Below are 20608 nucleotides of genomic sequence, written 5' to 3'. Positions count from 1 at the left end.
TCCTAGCCAAGTACTGAGTACGGATCATATGGTGAAGAAGAGCAATTATAGTAACACTTTTCCTATTGTAAGAGGAAAAAGAAGCTTAAAATATAAACAAATATATCACATGTAATAAAGACAGTTCACATGATTAATTTAAACCATAAATTAGGTTAAACCAAGCAATATTTTAAACAAAAAAACAATTATGTTTGGTTAAAAGAAATGGATGGATCTAAAAGGTATAGGTTTGACTTTGTTCACTTTTGCCCGGTGGTTCTCTTCAGACTTTTCTACCTCTCTGCAAACCTGTGTGCACTTCTAGTTTGTAGAGGTGTTTCCTGCGAGCACAGAGCAGACAGGCCGCCCGCCTAGGGGTACAGGTGCCAAATAAAAAAATAATGCGTTTTGAGACACATATCCAGTGTGCTTTGTAAACAGAGTCTTCATTATATGCAGTGGGTGAGGGTATAAAATAAAAAGTGGGACTAATGTAAGCTGAAAGAGGATGTATGTCACAGGGACTAACACCTAAATGCAGAGTTGTGCAATAGCAAAAAAAAAAAAAAAAGTACTCCGACTAGTTTATTTACGTTACCAATTGGAAAGGATTTATTTGCAATAAGACAAACCAGACTTTTCACCCCCCACAGAGCAACCAATCACCTCACTCATAATAACAGGGATTCAGAGCAAGTACAATATTTGAGAGTAAAAGATATAGCAGATCTGTCAACAAAAATAGGAGAAATGATCTGATTGACTTTCGTTTTGCCAAATAAAACATGGCATTTTAAATGTATACATAGACTATGTAGAAGGTACATAATTATTACAAAGAAAATGGCACTTCTAATTATGTAATAAAAAACATAAACTGCATTTTTTCAGATTTGTCCATTTTGTTTTTTGCCCATTTTGACCCAGTCATTTTGATATCATAGATAAGCATTTTGGCAATAAGAGTAACAATCCATCCTATAATCCCTACATTTAACAGTAAAGTCTGAAAAACTATTTTATATATTTGTCAAAATGTACCATACTGAACACCTAGCAATTTCTACTTGAAAACATTACACACAAAGAACAGATTTACAGACAGCTTCTCATGAAGTACACAAATGAATTGCTTCCACTTACTTGCACATTCACCCACTTTTTATGCAAATTAATATCATGTTTAGCACTTTTCTGGAAGGTACTAAAATGCCACAGAAAAGTAACGACAATATATTGAGGAGGGAAGAAACTGCAATATGATAATATGCAGGAGTTAACACCTGTGTTTTCCAAGAAATCTAGTGCAATTATAGCACGCAGCCAGGGAAATTAGAACAATGCAGTAGAGTAAAACATTAAATGTTTACTGCCAAGTTCCAAAGTTTCCTTTGTGTAAAACTCTCCCGAAATACTGTAGATCATGATTTATTTGAAGAATTTCCTAACCTCATTGTACAAATGATTGATTTCATTATTTTTTCAACCAGATAAAAAAAGATGTTTGATGCTTTCGACTGGACATATCATGTCATTTAATTCACAGTGTGTTCATGTCTGTAACATAACCAGCATTTTGGACAAAATAGATTTATATTATAGAATTTATTTTGACAAAGTGTTTTTGTATATTTTAGTTAAAAAATCAAGTGCAATTCAAAATGTGCCTCTTATAAAATGACTTAAACCATTGCGTTCACTAAGTAACCGTTTTGATGCCTTTGTCAGGAACGTATGTGGTGAAATTTCATCAGTAAAAAAATTTGGGGTACAATAAAAATCTGACATCTTCCTGACACTACTGTGCTACCCAAAGAATCAGATTCTGAAACGCTTTTAGATTGAAAACCCCTTTTGCTTTTCTTTGATCATCAAGGTTCATTTTCCTCACAGTCAATAATACTCTCTCCTGTCTCCCATGCTGCTGTCTTGGGGTCATCCTTGACTCTGCCCTCACATCCAGTATCTCAAAACGTCCTGTTTCCTCCGTAACATTACCAAAATCTGACCCATTCTCTCTCGGGAAGTAACCAAAATCCTGGTTCATTAACTCATAATTTCTCACTGGCCTTCCCGACTCCCACCTTTCCTCCCTGCGATCCACCAAGAATGTTGCGGCAAGGCTCATCTTCCTCTCCTGTTGCTCCTCTTTTGCTGCTCCTCTTTGTAAATCCCTTCACTGGCTTCCCATCTATTTCAGAATTCAGTTCAAGCTACTTACGCTCACTTACAAAGCCGTCACCAACACATCTACCCCATACATCTCTGATCTCGAGGCACACCTTTCTCCTTACCCCTGATTACTTTTCCCACTCTGTCTCGCCTCCAGAACCTCTGTGCTGCCCATCTTTGGAATTCCTTACCTTTGGAACACCTCACCCAACTCTACCCCAACCTACAATCCTTTCCACGCTCCCTCAAAACTAACCTCTTCATGTTCCCCTATCCTACCCCCTCATGACCATTTCTTTGCCCCGCCTACATTTTATCCCAGTTGCTCCTACAGTCTCTAAGTACACACCCCATCTAGAATGTAATGTCTGTCTCACTTGTATGTCCCTGTCATATCTTTGCTACATTCTGTAGGAGTCTCTACAGTTTCACTCACACTCCTCTGTTTTACTGATGTGTAACTGCTTCATTTATTTGTGATTTTGCATATTGTATTAGTTATGTCTTAACTGTATTTGTACAACTGTCTGGCGCTATGAAATTTGTGGCACTTTATAAATGAATAAATAATAATTGTAGGTTACTATTTTCATTTTGAGAAAATTTGAGATAACCTTACAGTGCATCAGTATTTTTTTTTTTATAAGGCAACCATATTTACAAGGGCTGGCAAATCTGCTTCTAGCAGTGTGGATAAGAGTGCTTACAAATAAGATCAGTAGAACATTGATCACATAATTTTACTTAGACAGTGTCAGGAGAATCTCGACAGGCAATTTAACATTTTACATGGTTGGCCATTTAGTGAATGGATCCCCGTATTGTTTCCAACTGCCAGTCTGCAGGCCAGATAGGACTCCCCTGAGGGATTTTTGTTTGTTTTTTACTACCCAACCACTCTCCTTGACAAGCTTCATTATCTCTACTGTACAATTATTCTAAATATACAAATAGTATCCAGTCTGCTACAAAAATATATGGACAACACTTATTGTATAACATGTTTTAAATTCAGATTATGAAAAACAAAACAAAAATAAAACAATAGATCACTATTTGAACAATAAGCAAATACAAACACATTTTATAACTATAATGCTCTATTAACCCCTCCCCCTTCCTTTATCATTCCTGTCAAAAAAGGTAGCTAGCCTCCTGACAAAGGCCCTCTGCAATTAAACGTGTTGGTCAATGGCTTTGGGCATGTTTTTGAAGTTGGACCTCACACAGCACAAATCAGAGCATCTAAAAGTAGTCTGTATGTAGTATTTGCAGAGTGTATATGCAATATTTCCCCCCTCACCATCCCCCGCAGTAAAAGTCTACAGAATCTGTTGCAATTAAAACTATTTTATTGGTCCATAACCACAAATGTCATATTTCAGTCCCAATGGGTTTTTATCAAGGTAAAAAATGATGTACATATCTCACCAGTAAACACTTCAAATTGTATACCATTCTTATGTCACAAAAAGTCAGTAATAGGGTTGACATACATAAACATAACATTGTTCCAATGCATGTTCAATAAATTAGGTGGTTGGTGTACAAGCATAGAAATACATGCCTAAATGGGATCAAATGCACAATGTAACAAAATAAAAAATGTAACAATATGAATAAACAAAATTTAAAGTTAATAAAAATGACTCAACATGTGGATCAATGAATACACAGGAACACACAATCTCTGGGAACCTACTGCCCCCTTTCTAAAACAAGGACACTGATTGCATTAGTGTCTTATATAATGCAAAAGTATGTATAATTTAATGGTGTATCCAGAATGAATTCTTAGTGGGAAAACAAATCTTCAGAATCGTGTATATAGTGTGCATGATCAGTCCAGATAACCTGAAGGGGAAAAAAAGAAAAAAAAAATTAGCAAACACTTAAAAAAAACATTTTAGACAGACTCTTGTTCAAAATATATGAAAAATTGCTACATAAGTTTGCTCAATAGGCATATAATTTAATGACATTTAGCCAGTCTCAAGGAAATGTTTAACCACAGAGTATTTGCAGTATACTTTTCCCAAACATGTCTTGTGGGATCTATGTATAGAAATGCCATCCTTCAATTTGCATTCTTTTATTGCCTAAAAAGAATAAGCTACAAGAGCACAGAATCATAGAGATGACATTATGGCTACAGTCCAGCTGTTGACAATTAGAAACGTTTGCTTGTGTAGGGATGTCTAACAGTCCCCAAAAATAAAATTGCCCAAAATATTACACCCAGTACCTTAATAGCCCCTAGCTTTTGTGAGAGGCGCAGTGGTCATTTTCTTGTAAATAAAAAATGGGACTGGCAATTCGTGAACCAATATTTTTATGTGATCTATAGCTAAATTTTGGTTTCAATTAAGTAGATTCCAACCTCTTGTCAGTGGCAACAAATCAGCCAGAACCATCAACTGACATCCAACATTGTAGATAAGGCATTGAAGAACCAAGTGCTGATAAAGAAATAAAACTACAATCAGTGCTTTCACAGGTATTAGCAGAAAAAAATCAAAGCATAATTCAATCCTTATGTCAATGAAAAATGTAAGATTAATCTTGACTTTAAGTTATCAAGAGCAGGACCTGTCTGTCACATCTGCAGACTTTTCATCAACCCTGTACTATTTTTATGTATGATTTGTATTTTTTGCCATTCTGACTGTCCACACTGCAAAGATTTGTGGCGCAATACAAGTACATGTTGAGGATAACCAAACTTCAAAAATGTAGTCATTTTAGTCAATTTCTCTTCCCTAACATTAAGATGACTAGTACGACTAGCATAACACATAAAATTCAGATTTGGAAAGGGAATTAAGCAGATGAAAGGGGTTGACTGGCAAAATAAAATTATGAGTTCCCATCAGTCAGTTTAATATAGATTTTGATCTGCAAACCTTGACTTATTTTATACATTTGTATATCCCGAAAATTGAGTCCTGAATGTATAGAAAAGCAAGCCTAATATGCAAGTCAATGCTATTAAAGTCTTGTAACTCACCTTCTGAAACGGTGGCGCGGAATAAGTGGCGCTATATAAATAAATGATGATCATGATCATGATCTAGGCCAGCCTGGTGGGGCATACTAGTAGAGAGGCTGGTAGCATCTAATACAAAAAAAATTAAAGAACAAATATCAAATTTCTTCAACATTGTTGACAACTTTCCAAAATTTTAAGTGGCCCTCAAAAAATATCTAGCCCGTCACATAGAGTTGTGAATCTTGATACTGAGCAACTGAACTATTAATAGGGCCAAACGAAACATTGCAGGTCTTCATAGAGCAGTCAAATAATCTTTGTGATTATTTGGAAAGGTATAGAAAATTGGTCTTACCAAGAAGACCTGGCTCAAGAAATTAAAGGTGGCTTTGTCAATCCAACCATTGTGGTATCCCACAGATAAAATAGAATCCTTCTCCTTCCTGTAAGCGTCTGTGGGATCAAAACAAAGATTTGGAACATACACGAGCCAATGGTGACAAAATTTAAACGAAAGCTATCACTGCTACTCCACCAAAATATAATCAGTTTGGAATTAGTTTTAACCATTTAAGAGCAGCTCATTGCTGACTAGTAAGTTTAGATCTTTCTCATTTGTATCCAAGCAATGGCACATTGTGGGTCTATCTTTGAGAGCAGTTAAAAGTAATTAATGAAGCATTCATAGTTTGAGGATCAATTGAAATTTTCAATTGAAATTACTTCCCAAACAATAGGGTGGTGGATAAATATTACCAGAATAGGGATATTTTCTATTGTAGTCTTTTACGCATAGTGTCAGGTTGAATTAAATAAACCCCCATATAAATCAAAGGGAGTAGTGTGGATTGTAGATCTTTCTCCAAGGCATTCAATGTATAGTGGGACAATGTATATGATGAACTATCATGTTGTCTTCTTATGAGAGCCTGTCACCTGGCACTGTATGTTTCCTGCCATGGCAGCCCCTACGGTTGGGTTTTCTTACTCTTTGGACTGGTGTGTTGATAGAAAGAGAACATTGTTTGTTGGAATAATGCCCATCCATCCTGAATTCCTGAATGTTAGCAAAGGTGGTCGAATGTACCATGTCGTCTTGAATTATACTTCAGAGGAACCTTGTCTTTGGTATTTGAAAAGAAACAAAGACTTATTTTAAATTTAGTAATTTTAATCTTGATTCACTTTTAAAGATGCAGACGTTTTGAAAGTTCGATGTTCCTCTCTCTGTAATTCAAGATACTGAATCCAACTCATAGTCTGATTCTCCTTCAAAGTTTTAAAAGGAGCTGTTTCAAAGAATAGGCTATCATTTTGAACTACTGCTAATTCCCTGCACACTTCATTCACGGCAATCTATGATGAAACAAGCAGCCGTTAAGTACTATACACCACCTCACAATGAACTCTGGGCTGCTGCATCCTATTATTTATATTTTTCTCAGACAACAAACCAAAACTTCATTTTTAATATTCAGATAAAGAGACCCCATGTAAATATGATTCTAACTCACATCAAATGGAGAAATTCTTGAAAATTCTCCTTCGGTTTCAATCCTCCCAAAGCTTCTGTACAAGAATCCTTAAATAGCAAGTGTTCAGCATCAAGATTGGAGATCGAGTGGGAAAACATTTTAGGGAGAATTGTGTATTCAAGCCCTTAGGGGATAATCAATCCAAGGTTTATATCCAAAATACCTCTTGTTGAAGCAGTCTTTAGTTATAGATGCACCTGAAGATGGTTTTTCCCCCACTATGACAGAAATGGACATTTCTCATGGATACATCATGAACCGTTACAAATTTAATATAAGCTTTGTTTTGTACTTTATGGGACGCTAACACAATCACTGGTATGCCTGTAGTTTGGATGGGGGCCCCAGATAGTGTGTTCCAATTAATTCATTGATCCACATGTTGATTCGTTTGTAGAAATATTGAGTTTAACATCTTTTTATTGACAGCATCAAATGATTACAAACAAAGAACAAAAAAAGAAAGTAGCAGATGTAAAATGCAGTCAAAATATCATTTCTCATAGTGTAATGTTCATAAATACATGTAAATACACAATAAAAGAATAAAGAAAATATTTTGATGCTTGGTTTTTGTCTTAAAAAAAGGTAAAATAAAAAGAGTGAAAGGTAAGGGAGAAAGGATTAAGGTGAGGAGAGAGTAGTAAAGATTTCCTCTTGGACAATAAAACATTTACAAATTCTTAGCTCAGGATGAGCTTCCTCGCAGTATGAGCTAGAACTAGAAGAGTAGAGATGGTTGGATACTGAATTGGACTATGTTTTATAAAAAGAAGTAAACAAGTTCCTCAAAATGCTGGCGATAAGCTCCATCTTATACATATACCACAGGGAAGCTATAGTTGGTGGTTTACGATTTTTCCATTGACTAGCTATTAGACAGGTAGCTGTGCCTATAATGTGTCTATTCAAGTTGTTTAAATGGCAGTGGGAGTAATCTGTGTCTTGATTAGAAAGAGATATCTGTAGCTGTTATACCTACTATAAGATTTCGAACCTCAGAACGTCTTTATGACCTGACATGACCACCATATATGAATTAAAGAAACTGGTTCTTGACAGCCTCTCTAACAGAGAGATGAAACACTTGGACAAATGTTGTACAATGTGGTTGGGAACAGGTAGCAATGGTATAAAAGAATATATGAAGTTTCTTTTACACGCTCAAGGATAGAAGATTTTGCTACACGCGGCCATATATCCGCCTAATCTTCTGTATCCAGGACCTCATTTAAATCCTTATTCCAGTTAGACTCATGAGGAACTTTCTGTAAGGCGTCAGTGCTGAATGATGGAAATGAGGCAATGAGTAATTGCTCAGACAGTGGCACACAAAGAAATTCAGCGGCCTAGCAGAAATTCTGGCAGCAGAGGTTTGAAAAAAATATTTTACTTGTGAACATTGAGAATATCAGCAATATGCCCATTTTGGTTATTTCATTAAGAAATCTAATGTTAGCCATTATCTAGTGAGGGAATGCATTGATAGTGAGTACTGGAAAAAAAAACAGGTTGTGCCAGAGTAGTATATGGGGAAAGGTTATTGCAAAGTGACCATCTTGCAAGAGATAAACTAATTACTGGGAGAGAGTGAGCTTCTGGAGGCCTACAAGTACGTGGTACCACATGGTAGCTGAAATATTGTGGTTTTTTTATATTGTTACTTTTTTATTTTGTCACAGGTCTTGTTTATGTTTCACTTTAGTGCATGTATTTCTCAGCTTGTACTGCCATCTGAACACAATTTTCAATAATGTTTTGTTTATATATGTAAACCTATTACTGACATATTTCAGGATGGCAACATATTGACAAGTGGTTATACATGTACATAAGATTTACCTTGATAAATGGAACTGAAAAGTAATGGTGGTTATGGCACAAAAAAATAGTTTTACATGCAACAGTTTGCATACTGGTTTCTGGCACATGGACTTTTACCATTTCAATATTATTCTACATTTTCAGCACTGCATCTACCTTCTTGTGGAGTTATGGCTTACAATTCATTAACTATAATTATATACCTCCTGCACTTGGAAAACAAGTCACATTGCCAGCTCGGACACATTTGCTCACATGCTATCCATTAATAGCATGGACACAAAAAAACCAAACAACAAAAACAACAAAAAAACAACATAACTTGAGATAATAGTTGAATAGTTTTATAGCAGAGATATCTACTGTATTCAGAGTGATTGTATGGTGAAACTTTATTCATATAAAATGAAAAATGCAACTTCTTAAAAAAAAAAAAGCTAAAAGGACACAAAACTACTTTATATTTGGGTGTATACTTAACAGAAGCCACATAAACTGAAATTGTATATGGAGAAATTGAATAATGTGGGATATGTTTAGTCTTTGGAGAAATTGACCAATGTGGGATATTTGTGTAGTCTATGCACATTGGTGTATCTGTAAGGATCCCATAACTTTGAATTGATAAACTGTAAAACCCATGTTTGCGACTTCACTGGTACTAAAATTCTACTAAAATAAAGTAAGACTAAGTAAGATTTAGAACCATGTTGTAAGGAAGACAAATGGAATCTCTAGCACAGTACAACATGTATTGAGTGGATTGAGATTAGATAATGTAATAACATTAGTTCCTGAGTAAACAAAGCTGCACTTACCATGTTAAAAATGTAACTGCAATATAGATGCTCTGTAAAATCTAAAGTATATCTTTTTTAAAACATAAAAATTTCAGAACAATACAGACACAACATAAGACGTAACATAAGATACAAGTGGGAAGAAAAAAATAACAGGTGGGGGACATGCAAAAAGAACAACAGAAAAATAGAACTTATCTAAAGTATCTTACCACAGAAACAACAACTGTAGCAATTACAAGACTGAAATATGTTACCCACACTGGGAATAACTATTTTTAAAATAAGTGTTAGTCATCAAGACAGTTGTTTCATGTTCCTCTCTCTGCTTGCCAAGTAAATCAGATCAGTGTTCAGAAGTAGTGCAGTCTCTGTATTGCTACCATAATTGTTCGTTAAAGAATTTACTACGGAAAATAAAAAATGATTCTTCCACTTGAAAATGGTTTAATTAACAATTACAAATACTGACAATCTGATACAATGCTACTCAGCATTTATTTGGAGTAGTATATAGGCTTTAGAAATTATGTTGTTCCAATATGAAAAAATAACAGTTTGTAACAATCACAAAAACACAGTAAAAGTTAAATAATAATTAAAATGCTTAACGGAGTACAAAAAAAGAGCTCAATGAGAAAAGTAAATCCCCAAATAAGTAAATATATATACGTACATATAACATATATGTTAGTACCAATTACCTTGCACTTAGCTGACATGTCTAAATCAACTTGTATTTGTGCATGGCTTACCAAGCTATGCATTTGTTGTGCAATTTAGGAAGTGGAAAATAAGCAATTGGCTTGCAGTCTACTAAATAACAAATATTCTGTACAGATTTGTGAATCCAACAGCAGCGTAAGCAGAGAGTTAACTGCAAATCGGACAGTAAATAACTTTAGCCATTAACTGCAAGTTAAGTGGTGGTATTTCTACTATTTCCTAAGAAATAATACATATTTTTTTAAAAAAAAGGAGGTGCTGTATCGCTGTTGTTTGCAGCAGTAGCAGATACTGTCACAGGATATACAGAAATCATTTTTTTTGTGAATAATCACATCTTGAAATGAGCACAACTCATTCAGGAGAAAAAAATAGAAACTGACAATGGACTTTACATGCTTGATTCTTGCTGCTCCTTGTTTACTTCCTAACTCCAACACTTAATTCACAAATCCTGTGAAAGTCCAACTGATCCCTGTGGGATTAGAGTTACACAGAACTGTGTCACTCGAGTGTAGATTACATATTAAAAAACATATTCTCCCTGCCCAACAACAATGGCACCCATGCCATGTGTTAAATAAAAAACTGGTATTCTAGTTAGTTATTATGTTAAAATGCTTTATTACATGAGTATCAAACCTCAAAATTCAATTAAAAAAATCAAGATGAAATTAAGAAAAATTATCCTTAAAAGTTACATTGCAGAAACTTTAAATACTTGCCATTTACTATTAATCGGGAGATAATGGGTTAAAAAAAAAAAAAGAACAAGCTTAAAAGGGAGGGGTATGTTCAACAAGAAGAAAAGGCAACAAGTTAAACCCCGCCTATGTGAGCTGTCAAAACAAGACAAGTTGAGCCAAACTGAAATAAAACCAACTCTGTGCTCCAGCACTGCCCCCCCCACCCCCCCCTCACAACACTCCAAAAGCACACAAACTGCCAGAGGGACAACAGATGCATGCTAGTGTAAGATAAAAGTTTACATGTACCTAGTAAATGCTCTGCCATCTAGACTAAAACCTACACAACCATCAGCAGCTAAACTGGGATTGTCACTGAGTTTGCAATAAGGAGCTTTAAAGTGCAAACAATTGATAAGGGAATGATGATCGAGTTAAGTTCTGCAATAACATCACAGATATTGCACAATGCCTGTGTGTGCCAACACTATTCCCAGACTGATATTTGGAAATCAAGGTTATTTAAATTGTAACAGGCGTCTACACAAGGTGGAGATTTTATGAGCTCGGTCTATTCATTCACTTGTCTCACTAATGCCAATAGTGCCATGTGTCACTAATTCATACTGATTTTAAAGAGCGTCTTTGTGTACATTTAATAATACGATAATTGAAGGCATTGTTATCATGAAAGTTATATATGAATCATGAAGATAAAATACTGTATATTGTTCCGTGATAACCTGATATTCCACTGCAGCTTTTAAAAAAGTAAAGTACCACCTCCAAAAATATACCTCTGTATAAGATTCCCAAGAATAACAACTGTTTTATGTAATATGTAATATTACATTGATTTGAAACATAAATATTCAGTGCAAAAAAGAAACTAAGGGCTAGATTTACTAAGCTGCGGGTTTGAAAAAGTGGGGATGATGCCTATAGCAACCAATCAGATTCTAGCTTTCATTTATTTAGTACCTTCTACAAAATGATAGCTAGAATCTGATTGGTTGCTATAGGCAACATCCCCACTTTTTCAAACCTGCAGCTTAGTAAATCTAGCCCTAAGTTTCATATGACATTCAACTGCAAATTCAAATTGCTTCATTTTTCAGCAGGATCCTCAAGATATTTGACTTAGAAGGTAGTATGCAAAGAACAAGACTAAGAAGGTGCAGTCCAAAATTCTATGTGGCAGAAAGTAGACTCATTAGTGCAAATAGAGATGCTTCATGTATCTAAAGTACATAGCAGGCCAAGATGTTTGTAAAATTTGACGCAAGTAGTTTGGCGGAGCGAGAGCATTTCTTACTGAGTGTAGATGGTACCTAAATTTGCAGACCCATGGAACAACAAGAAGATTATTAAAACGAGATAAAAGAATGGAGAGTGCAGGTTTTTAGAGGCACTCCTAGCTTTGCTGATGGGCGCACTATTGTTGCAGCATAATTGCCCCTGCCCCAAGTATGAATCAACCAATCCACACTGTGTTACTGCAAAGCAAGTCTACCTAACTGTAAGTCACTGGCTGCTGGTTCAGCTACAGTAGAATCTCCCTCCTAACGTGGCAAACTGTTGCAGGGAAGTGATAGTGAACATGTCGGATATAGTAACATAAAAACTGTCCATTTCTTTCAGGTTTATTATTTGGATCACAAATAAAAAACCTCTGACATTTATGGTCAGTCAAACAGTGGCTTTACTCTATTTAAAGTGTACTCATCACAACCATTATTTATGAGAATGTAGCTTATCATTTTATTGGGACTCGGATTTCCATAGATAAAGCTTCATGTACAGAATTGTAACTGGCTCTTAGTGAATTGATAGACTGCATTATTTTAGGTTAATGTCACAACAGGTGTTTTCTAGCCCACAGTGGAGACATTCTCAAAATTCTCATGTACGGAGGCCCTTGAGACTGAGGTACCAGACAGATGCACTCACAGTTGTTCTCAATCTTGTGCCAATGACTTGTAGATAATATTTTTAGGCCTGGTAAAACAAATTGATTTAATATTTTAAGGGGGATGCCTATCTTCATAAGCCTAATTTGATATATTTTCATTGTATCCTAAGAATTATAGAGTACTGTATCACCTACATCTCCCTCGCTGTCCCAAAGTTACAGCTCTTCACAGCTTTTAGACCTGATGACACTGCCATGGGCAGCACGGTGGCTCAATGGTTAGCACTTCTGCCTCACAGCACTGGGGTCATTAATTCAATTCCCGACCATGGCCTTATCTGTGTGGAGTTTGTATGTTCTCCCTGTGTTTGCGTGGGTTTCCTCCGGGTGCTCCGGTTTCCTCCCAAACTCAAAAAACATACTGGTAGGTTAATTGGCTGCTATCAAAATTGACCCTAGTCTGTGTGTGTGTCTGTCTGTCTGTCTGTCTCCCTCTCTGTATGTGAGTGTCAATTTAGACTGTAAGCTCCAATGGAGCAGGGACTGATGTGAGCGAGTTCTCTGTACAGCGCTGCGGAACTAGTGGCGCTATATAAATAAATGATGATGATGATGATGATGCCTGCAATGAAGTTGCAGTGGGAGGACCACTGAATTCTTAAAGTATCAGTTACCCCTGGCAATCAGAGGACTACTTTGATGCAATTAAATCATTTTAAACTACGTTAAAGAACATCGATTTAAATTTAAAACCTATTTGGATAAATTTCTGTTTTATATGCCATAATGTATTTGCTTTCACAGTTCAAGTTTAAGCATTTTATTGTACTTAATGTGGAAAACGGCTCTCTATACTCCATTTGAACAGAGGAAACAATCTAGAATTCATTATCAACTCAGTAGCTAGCTGGTGAGCTTTAATAAAGTCATGTTTTATCTACTGCCCTTAATCACTGACTAAAGATTAAGAAGAGAAGTATGATTATTTCCCTCCCACTGGCAGAAGAGAAACTACAGAGTAGCAATGGTCATAATTACAATCTGTCCATCATGTGTACTTAAGCAGCTACACTGAAATCCTTTCACTGTAATGCTAAATGCCTGGCTTCTATATTTCATTTGCCCATGTCTTCAAATGTATTCAGTATGTTTAATGCTTAACAACACATGTTTATTTATTTATTTATACTGCACAGACTTGTTTATGGAATGAAATGTATTTAATATTAGGTACATTTTGCATGAGTTATAGTAATTAAAATCACTTGTATTTACTGCTATGACAGTTCACCTAACATTAATACATTTCAATATTCCTTTTATGTTATTGCCATAATCATCCTACACACACTAGTTATGAGACTCATTACAGAAATTAGTTTATAATAAAAGAATTACAAACAGCAGTTTTGGTGCAGTAGAGTTTAAATATTATCCTAATAAAGTGAAAATAAATAGTGTGTGTATATAATTATAGTCATATATATATATATATATATATATATATATATATATATATCATCCAACACAATATAACCAGGAGTCTTTCCTGAATAGAGTTCATGTCCTTAATATAGTCCCCATGCTCTCAGTGTTTTGTGGGACCTGATTTTCTAGGTTTAAAAGGGGCATGGACAACTAAAATGCAGATCAGGGCATGGTTTCGATGTTTCTGTGGTATGGTTAATTTTGTCCAAATATTGTGAGGAACGCTTACGAATCGTGTTATGATGTTTCCTCTTCAGGTAAGTGGCTTTACTGTCTTTCAGTGTATAGCTAAGAAGATCCAACACTTCCTAGGGGCCTACAACATGTAGTTAGTAATGCAGTAGAATATTGAGTACCGGAGAGGGACATAAGCACATAGATGAAAGTTTATTTTAAAGAATTAACTTAAAATCCTGATAGGCATTCTGATGTTAACCAATGTAGTTACACCTACCAAAACACAATGCACACACTCACCCCTTCATGTTATAATTATTTTTACAACATAAATCCCTATCATTAGTTATAAACAAAACACTCACATTATGCTGATAGAGATCCAGTTTAGCATAATAACAATGCATCAAAAAGTAGTAACAGTTGTGTAAAAAATACAGTAGACTACAAATACTAGTCCTACAAGTATTCAGTGGCCAATTAATCCCTCTGTCAGAACTATTTCTGCTCACTATAGTTACTATAATAGTGGAAAACAAACATTAGTTATTACAGTCAGTAGCAAAAAAAAAAAAGAACACTGTTCTAATCCAGTGTTCTCCCCAAAAAATTTTGCCAAACGAGTGGCATTACTAAACAGCCAGGTGGGGGCAGTTGAAATACTTTGCAATAGTATTGAAAAATGTTGGAGGTTAGTGCCCACACCAGCCAGGACTGGTCACACTGTGGTGGTCAGTGGTCTAACACACACTCCTGGCTGTAGTGCTCACATAGTGCCTGTTTTAATAGGAGAAACAATGGTTTATTTTATTATAATAGGAGTCTGTTGGGCTCCAAGAGCCGAGTGGCAAGTAAAAACAACTGGATGGAGCACCCGGGAAACTGGTGATGGGGAGAACACTGTAAGGGACAAAAGTAGGACATGTCCTGGAAAGAACAGATAACCCATATTATGAGTGAAGGAAACCTATCATCACAATCAAATTCTATAAATACTTTGTAAACAAATAATCTCATATAATGTCTCATATGATCTACAAATAAATCTTCTATTAATTGCATAATTGTGTCACTGAACCATATACATTTATTGAGCTTATCTGGAATACACATCACTGTATATTATTCTACTGTTATACAAATAAATTGCATAGTGTTATATTATGGTTTACAATATGTATGTCTTATGTACTGATGTACAACGTTTGTATAACTTCAATACAACTGTAGAGGGAAATGCTGATGTATCAAATAGGCATATGTTCAATGCACAGTTATAGGTCATTACTTCATAACTGTACAATGCATTATTTACATGGCTCGTGCAATTTCAGTGCATTCAAAGCATGTCAATGCACTTGAAGAAGTCCAATTACATCTATAGGAACATATTGGGCCTGAGTCATTAAGGAACATATCTGCCAAGTTTGTGCGTATTGTTCGCAAAATCAGTCTGCGCATTCTCAGAACTAGACGATACGCAACAGAACGCAGCCATGTCCAAGTCATCTTCGAGCGCACATGATACTCACTACAGCCTATGATTTCAGGGACTGAACGGGAGGATGCACAAAGGCAATGTACAATAAGGGCATTCCCATGAAGCCACGTTCAAGTCAGACTCAGGCGCACACAGAAGTACGCAGGTTTTCTGCCGTATCTCTTGCATCAGCTAGAGGTCTAGTCTAAGTCCTGAGGCCTAGTTATGTCAGTCGCGTATGCATGCTATAACATGTGTTTGCAATCAGGAGCAATTGTAAAAATGTTTGTGTTATGTACAGTAGACATTAAGTACACCCTAATAAATGTTTTTCAAGAAAAAATTTTACATTTCTCAAAAATCTCCATGTATAATTATAAATGACTATAATATTGACATGTAACATTAATTGAATATATATATTTTTTATGTGTGTTCTTTTGAGATTTTATATTCCACATAGGTATTGTATATGTCCTGCAGTGTCTGGTCTAGTATAGCAGAGTAAACCTACCTAGTAGCAGAAGTGCTGTGGCGTTGCGGGTGGCTTAGAATATATTTGCATATGTGTGCAACTAAAAATTCTGCATTTTTATGTACGAGAAGAAATAGTAACTTTTTTACTGCTTAACAGCAGTGTGCCGGAGGATTTTTCTCTGTATTTGCTCCTTTCAGAATAACCCCATCCTTTCAAGCACCTGCTGTTAACCTATAAAATGATTGAGCAAATTTCCTTTCTGTTTTGTAAGCCTACACCTGTAGCCATCACCACTCGTATCTTGAGATCCATTCCTGGTTGACTTTGGAATATGCAGAGCCGAGTTAAGTACAGTTTAAAGCAAACACACACTGCGCTCAATATGCGTGCCTTAATGACTCAGGCCCATTGTGTATATACATACTAGGTATTTACACAAGCAATTTAACCAGAGTTGTCCTGTATTTTTTCTATTGAATACTATAGCCCTGGTTCATTCCTATAGCCCATTCATTTCAATAAATTGACTATAGAAATATATGGGAGCTATCGAAATCTATGGGCCATAGGCCTCAATGAAGCTGCTCAGCACTGGTAAATGTTTAATCTCAACTACCGTAGTAAACCAGTAAGGAAAGTCCCAGTCAATTCAATTCACTCTCGCTCTGCAGGGGCCACCAAAATGAGAAATTATTGTTTTGTTTTATTCCAGTTGTTTACAAGAAGCTCTCGCTCTGAATATTATTTCAACCGAAAGAAGAAAATTTGGTTTGGCTTTCCTTTCGGGATTATAATTTAAGGATATTTCCCTTTGGATTAGAACAAAATACTGGTTCAACTTTTCCTATCAGGTTAAACATTAAGACAGATTCCTCTTGAATAAAAAGATACAAGAATGCCATTGTATAAAAAAAATGAAGTAATTCCCATTGGGTTGGAGTGGTGTAAAGTGGTGAACTAGGGTATAAAGGAGTGTTTATTGAATTAAAATTCTTTTATCAAAATATGTGTTTTTTTTATTTTATATTAGAAGACTAGACAGGGGTCTAAGAAACCCCTTAATATTATACTGGGACCTGTGTTCTGGTAATGGCAGGCTCCCAATATTCATTATTACTCTGGAACCCAAAGCCCAAGGGTGCAAGGTGGTAATATTTGGGAGGGGGGCAGCTAGTTTTTGGACTGACAAAATTGTTTGTTGTTCTCACTATGACAAGGGGACCTTGTTATTGTGTGACTGGCCCAGCTTGTCTCGGTGGTAGTCATATCTGCTATGACCACCTTTCGGACATCAGGAACTGCGACTAAACTATGCCGATTGGTGTAATTTAGGCAAGTATTGAAGAGCAACTTACATAAAAAGTAACAGAGCTACTCCAGCAAGCCTGCTCTCAATGCCGACTGTAGAAGATGCTGTCACTCAGCGACTTCACTAAAAATAGCGGAACTTACATTGCTAGTTTTAAGAGGGCAATGCGAGGACCTGACGGCTGTATAAGGGTTTAACATTATAGAACCGCCGGAGTCCTCGCATTGCCTCCATAAAACTAGCAATGTAAGTCTCGCTATTTTAAGTGACGTCACTGAGTGCCGGCATCTTCTATAGTCGGGATTGATAGCAGGCTTGCCAGAATAACTCTATGTCCATTTTTATGTAAGTTGCTCTTCACTACTTGTCTAAATTACACCAATTGTGATTGTTTAGTCCCAGTTCTTGAAGTCGGTCATCACTATTGCATACCGCACTTGCTTGTCTAGCGTGATACTGGTGTTCTACTTTAGCTGGGGGTCCCCATACTCGTTCACCTGTTCCAGTTGAAACCAACCCAAGCTGTGTAGTGTAATGTATTTTTTTTTCTTAAGAAGTTATTTTCTAGCATGTTTTTGCATGCTTCTGCAGTCGCAAAAGCTTTCAGAGCAAATCAACTGCATAAATACCACATGTAAACTGCACATCAAGCTTATGTGTGCACATTTCCACATGAGGTTTGCACTTGCACAGTTTGACACAAAGTCAGTGGGTAACTGGCCTTAATTTATCCATGGAGTTATAGAAAAGACAGGACTTTGCGTCAAACGAGTATTCTATGATGAGATATACATCTGTACGTAAAAACAAAACAGCCACAGTGGTGTTTAATCCTTTGGCTCTGTAGGATAACGATGGCTGTTATAAAATGGTAGCAGTTTAGAACTTATTTAACAGTTCTAAAAAAAATTCACAAAAACATCCTGGGCCTGATTCATTAAGAAAAGTGGAGCAAAAAAAAGGAGTAATTTGCACCTTGGCAAAACCATGTTCCAATGCAAGGGGTGCAAGTTAGTTTATTATTTTGCACATAAGGAAAATACTGGCTGTTTTTTCATGTAGCATACAAATACTTGATAGCTTTATTTTAACACTGACATTTAAAGTTGATCTAGGACATGCCTTTCTGCAGCTGTAAATCTGTCCCCACTTTTTAAATTTATCTCTGGCTCCAATGCAACATGGTGTTGCCAAGGTGCAAACTTACTTTTTTTTTTTTTTGTTGCTTTACTTTCCTTAATGAATCAGGTCCACTATTTCCAGGACTCAGAGGTACAAGGAGTCAGACTTTCAGATACAAGAATCACAAACACAATTTATTATAGCCAGCTACAAAAACCCCATAAGGACTAAAATACATAGCACCATCATACATGGGAAGGATTATATGATGTTTTGAACCAAACAGACACTTTTCTGAACCAATAGATTTAGTTTATTCATAAAGATTAAACACAAAAGGGAGAAAATGAGTTTAGACATAAAAAGGTAAACAAATGGAAGTTATGACCAAGTTATAAACTTGAACTGGTACTCAGAGTTTCTGTAGGTTTATTGAATAATGATTGTATTTCTTAGATATGCACATTATTGCAAATATAATACAGTATATAGTTAATTACTTTTCAAGTATACCAAAAGGTTAAATCTGAATAAAAAGTTCCCTGTAGAGTGGTCTCTTAACCATCACATACTGCAAATGTGCTTTGTCAATATTATTGTTCCAAAACCTCATGCAGGTATGTCAGTAGTATTCTATTACTCTACCACATGGAGTTGCTATGTGAATAGAATCATTTTACAGTGACGTTCGGGTTAACAATAGGCTAACACTACACAATTCATTACAGCACACATCACTGCAATATACAGTGTTAAGCATCAATAGTACACCCGATGTTGTGTGTGTTTAATATTCACTATATTACTCTCTGATTAGTCTGTGCCAGTAATAAATAATGCAATGAGTTGTACAGTTCTAGTAGTGGTATTTTCATAACAGGATGTTGCTGCTGTGTCAGCAGTATTATTCTTACAGAAGGTGCATAGTGTGGTGGTTGTGTCAGTATTATTGTTATTACACTACTATGTGGAGTCAGCAAATTTGTTACTCACAGACGAAGTTCCAGTGTCAAGAAAACTGTTATTAAATGCACAGTGAGAGTTAGCAGTGTTAGGTGTTGCAATATTATTGTTGTTCCAGTGTGGCTGCTGATCCTGTGGGTTTCACAGTGTTGTCAGTCTTCATTGCTGTCACTGTCACAATGTATCACATACACAAACCTCGTTACCTTACAGGCTGAGTACACTCCGAGTTTCTCCAGTTTCTTAGCCCGAGGAGCTAAGCGGAGCTGCCCCTTCTTCGCAGCAATTCTTATCGGTGCTGCCACCACAGCACCTCCCCCCACCGGACTCTCAGTTCCCCGGGTTGCTCCTCCGGCTGCAGCTGAAGCCACCACGGCCGGAGATCCATGGGGTGCACCGCTCCCCGCATTGGCTGCACTGCACACCAACGAGCTTCCGCCGGAGACTGCTTCTGCAGCTGTCTCCGACATTGCAGAAGCCCTGGACCCTGCCCGGGGAGGAGAATTCCCCCCTTCCCTCCTCCGGTGCACAGATCCCTGGGCGAGGTGACGAGATCTCCTGCCGCTCCCCCAGCAGGGAGGCAGCTGTAGCACATCACCGCCTCCCCTGCCTCTCTCCTCCTCCACACCTCCTCCTTCTTCCCAGTCCTTCCTTCTTATTGCTTGTCCTTTCTACTGTCCACTTCCATCCTGCTCATCATGTCACTGCTCTTCTCTGCTCCACCGTCTCCCCCCTGCGCTCTCATATTTCCCTCCATTTAAAAGGAAAGTGCATCAATTAAAGTGTTACACTAAATACCGTTTAAAAATGTGAGTCTTCTTCTGTAGTTATTCATTTTATAATATATAGTTACATTTTGTATATATGTATTCACAAAGTCAATTAATTTTGTGTCAGGCCACTGAGACATTTATTTTGATAAAGGTGGCTTCCTAAACTGAGTATTGTATAAATAGAAGAATCTT

The 20608-nt window shown here is 36.5% G+C and overlaps 1 protein-coding gene across 4 annotated transcripts in view; it reads right to left on the bottom strand.

Annotated features, from left to right (window-relative positions):
* The window catches only part of KAT2B (lysine acetyltransferase 2B), an 80143-nt gene extending 59894 nt beyond the window's left edge, over positions 1–20249 (bottom strand). Inside the window, exon 1 of one of the 4 annotated variants that reach the window (XM_075212328.1) lies at positions 19850–20249. In XM_075212328.1, coding sequence (XP_075068429.1) covers positions 19850–20113 — 264 coding nt within the window. In that variant the 5' untranslated portion in view covers positions 20114–20249. Of the gene's footprint in view, positions 1–19841 lie in introns of all 4 variants that reach the window. The other 3 variants (XM_075212326.1, XM_075212325.1, XM_075212327.1) reach the window with 3 other exon arrangements.
* Positions 20250–20608: the final 359 nt, after the last annotated feature.

Source organism: Mixophyes fleayi, chromosome 5, assembly GCF_038048845.1.
Source record: "Mixophyes fleayi isolate aMixFle1 chromosome 5, aMixFle1.hap1, whole genome shotgun sequence".
Classification (NCBI taxonomy): Eukaryota; Metazoa; Chordata; class Amphibia; order Anura; family Limnodynastidae; genus Mixophyes; species Mixophyes fleayi.
The sequence above is the reverse complement of the archived record's forward strand: the minus strand, read 5'-3'. Positions and strand labels throughout refer to the sequence as shown.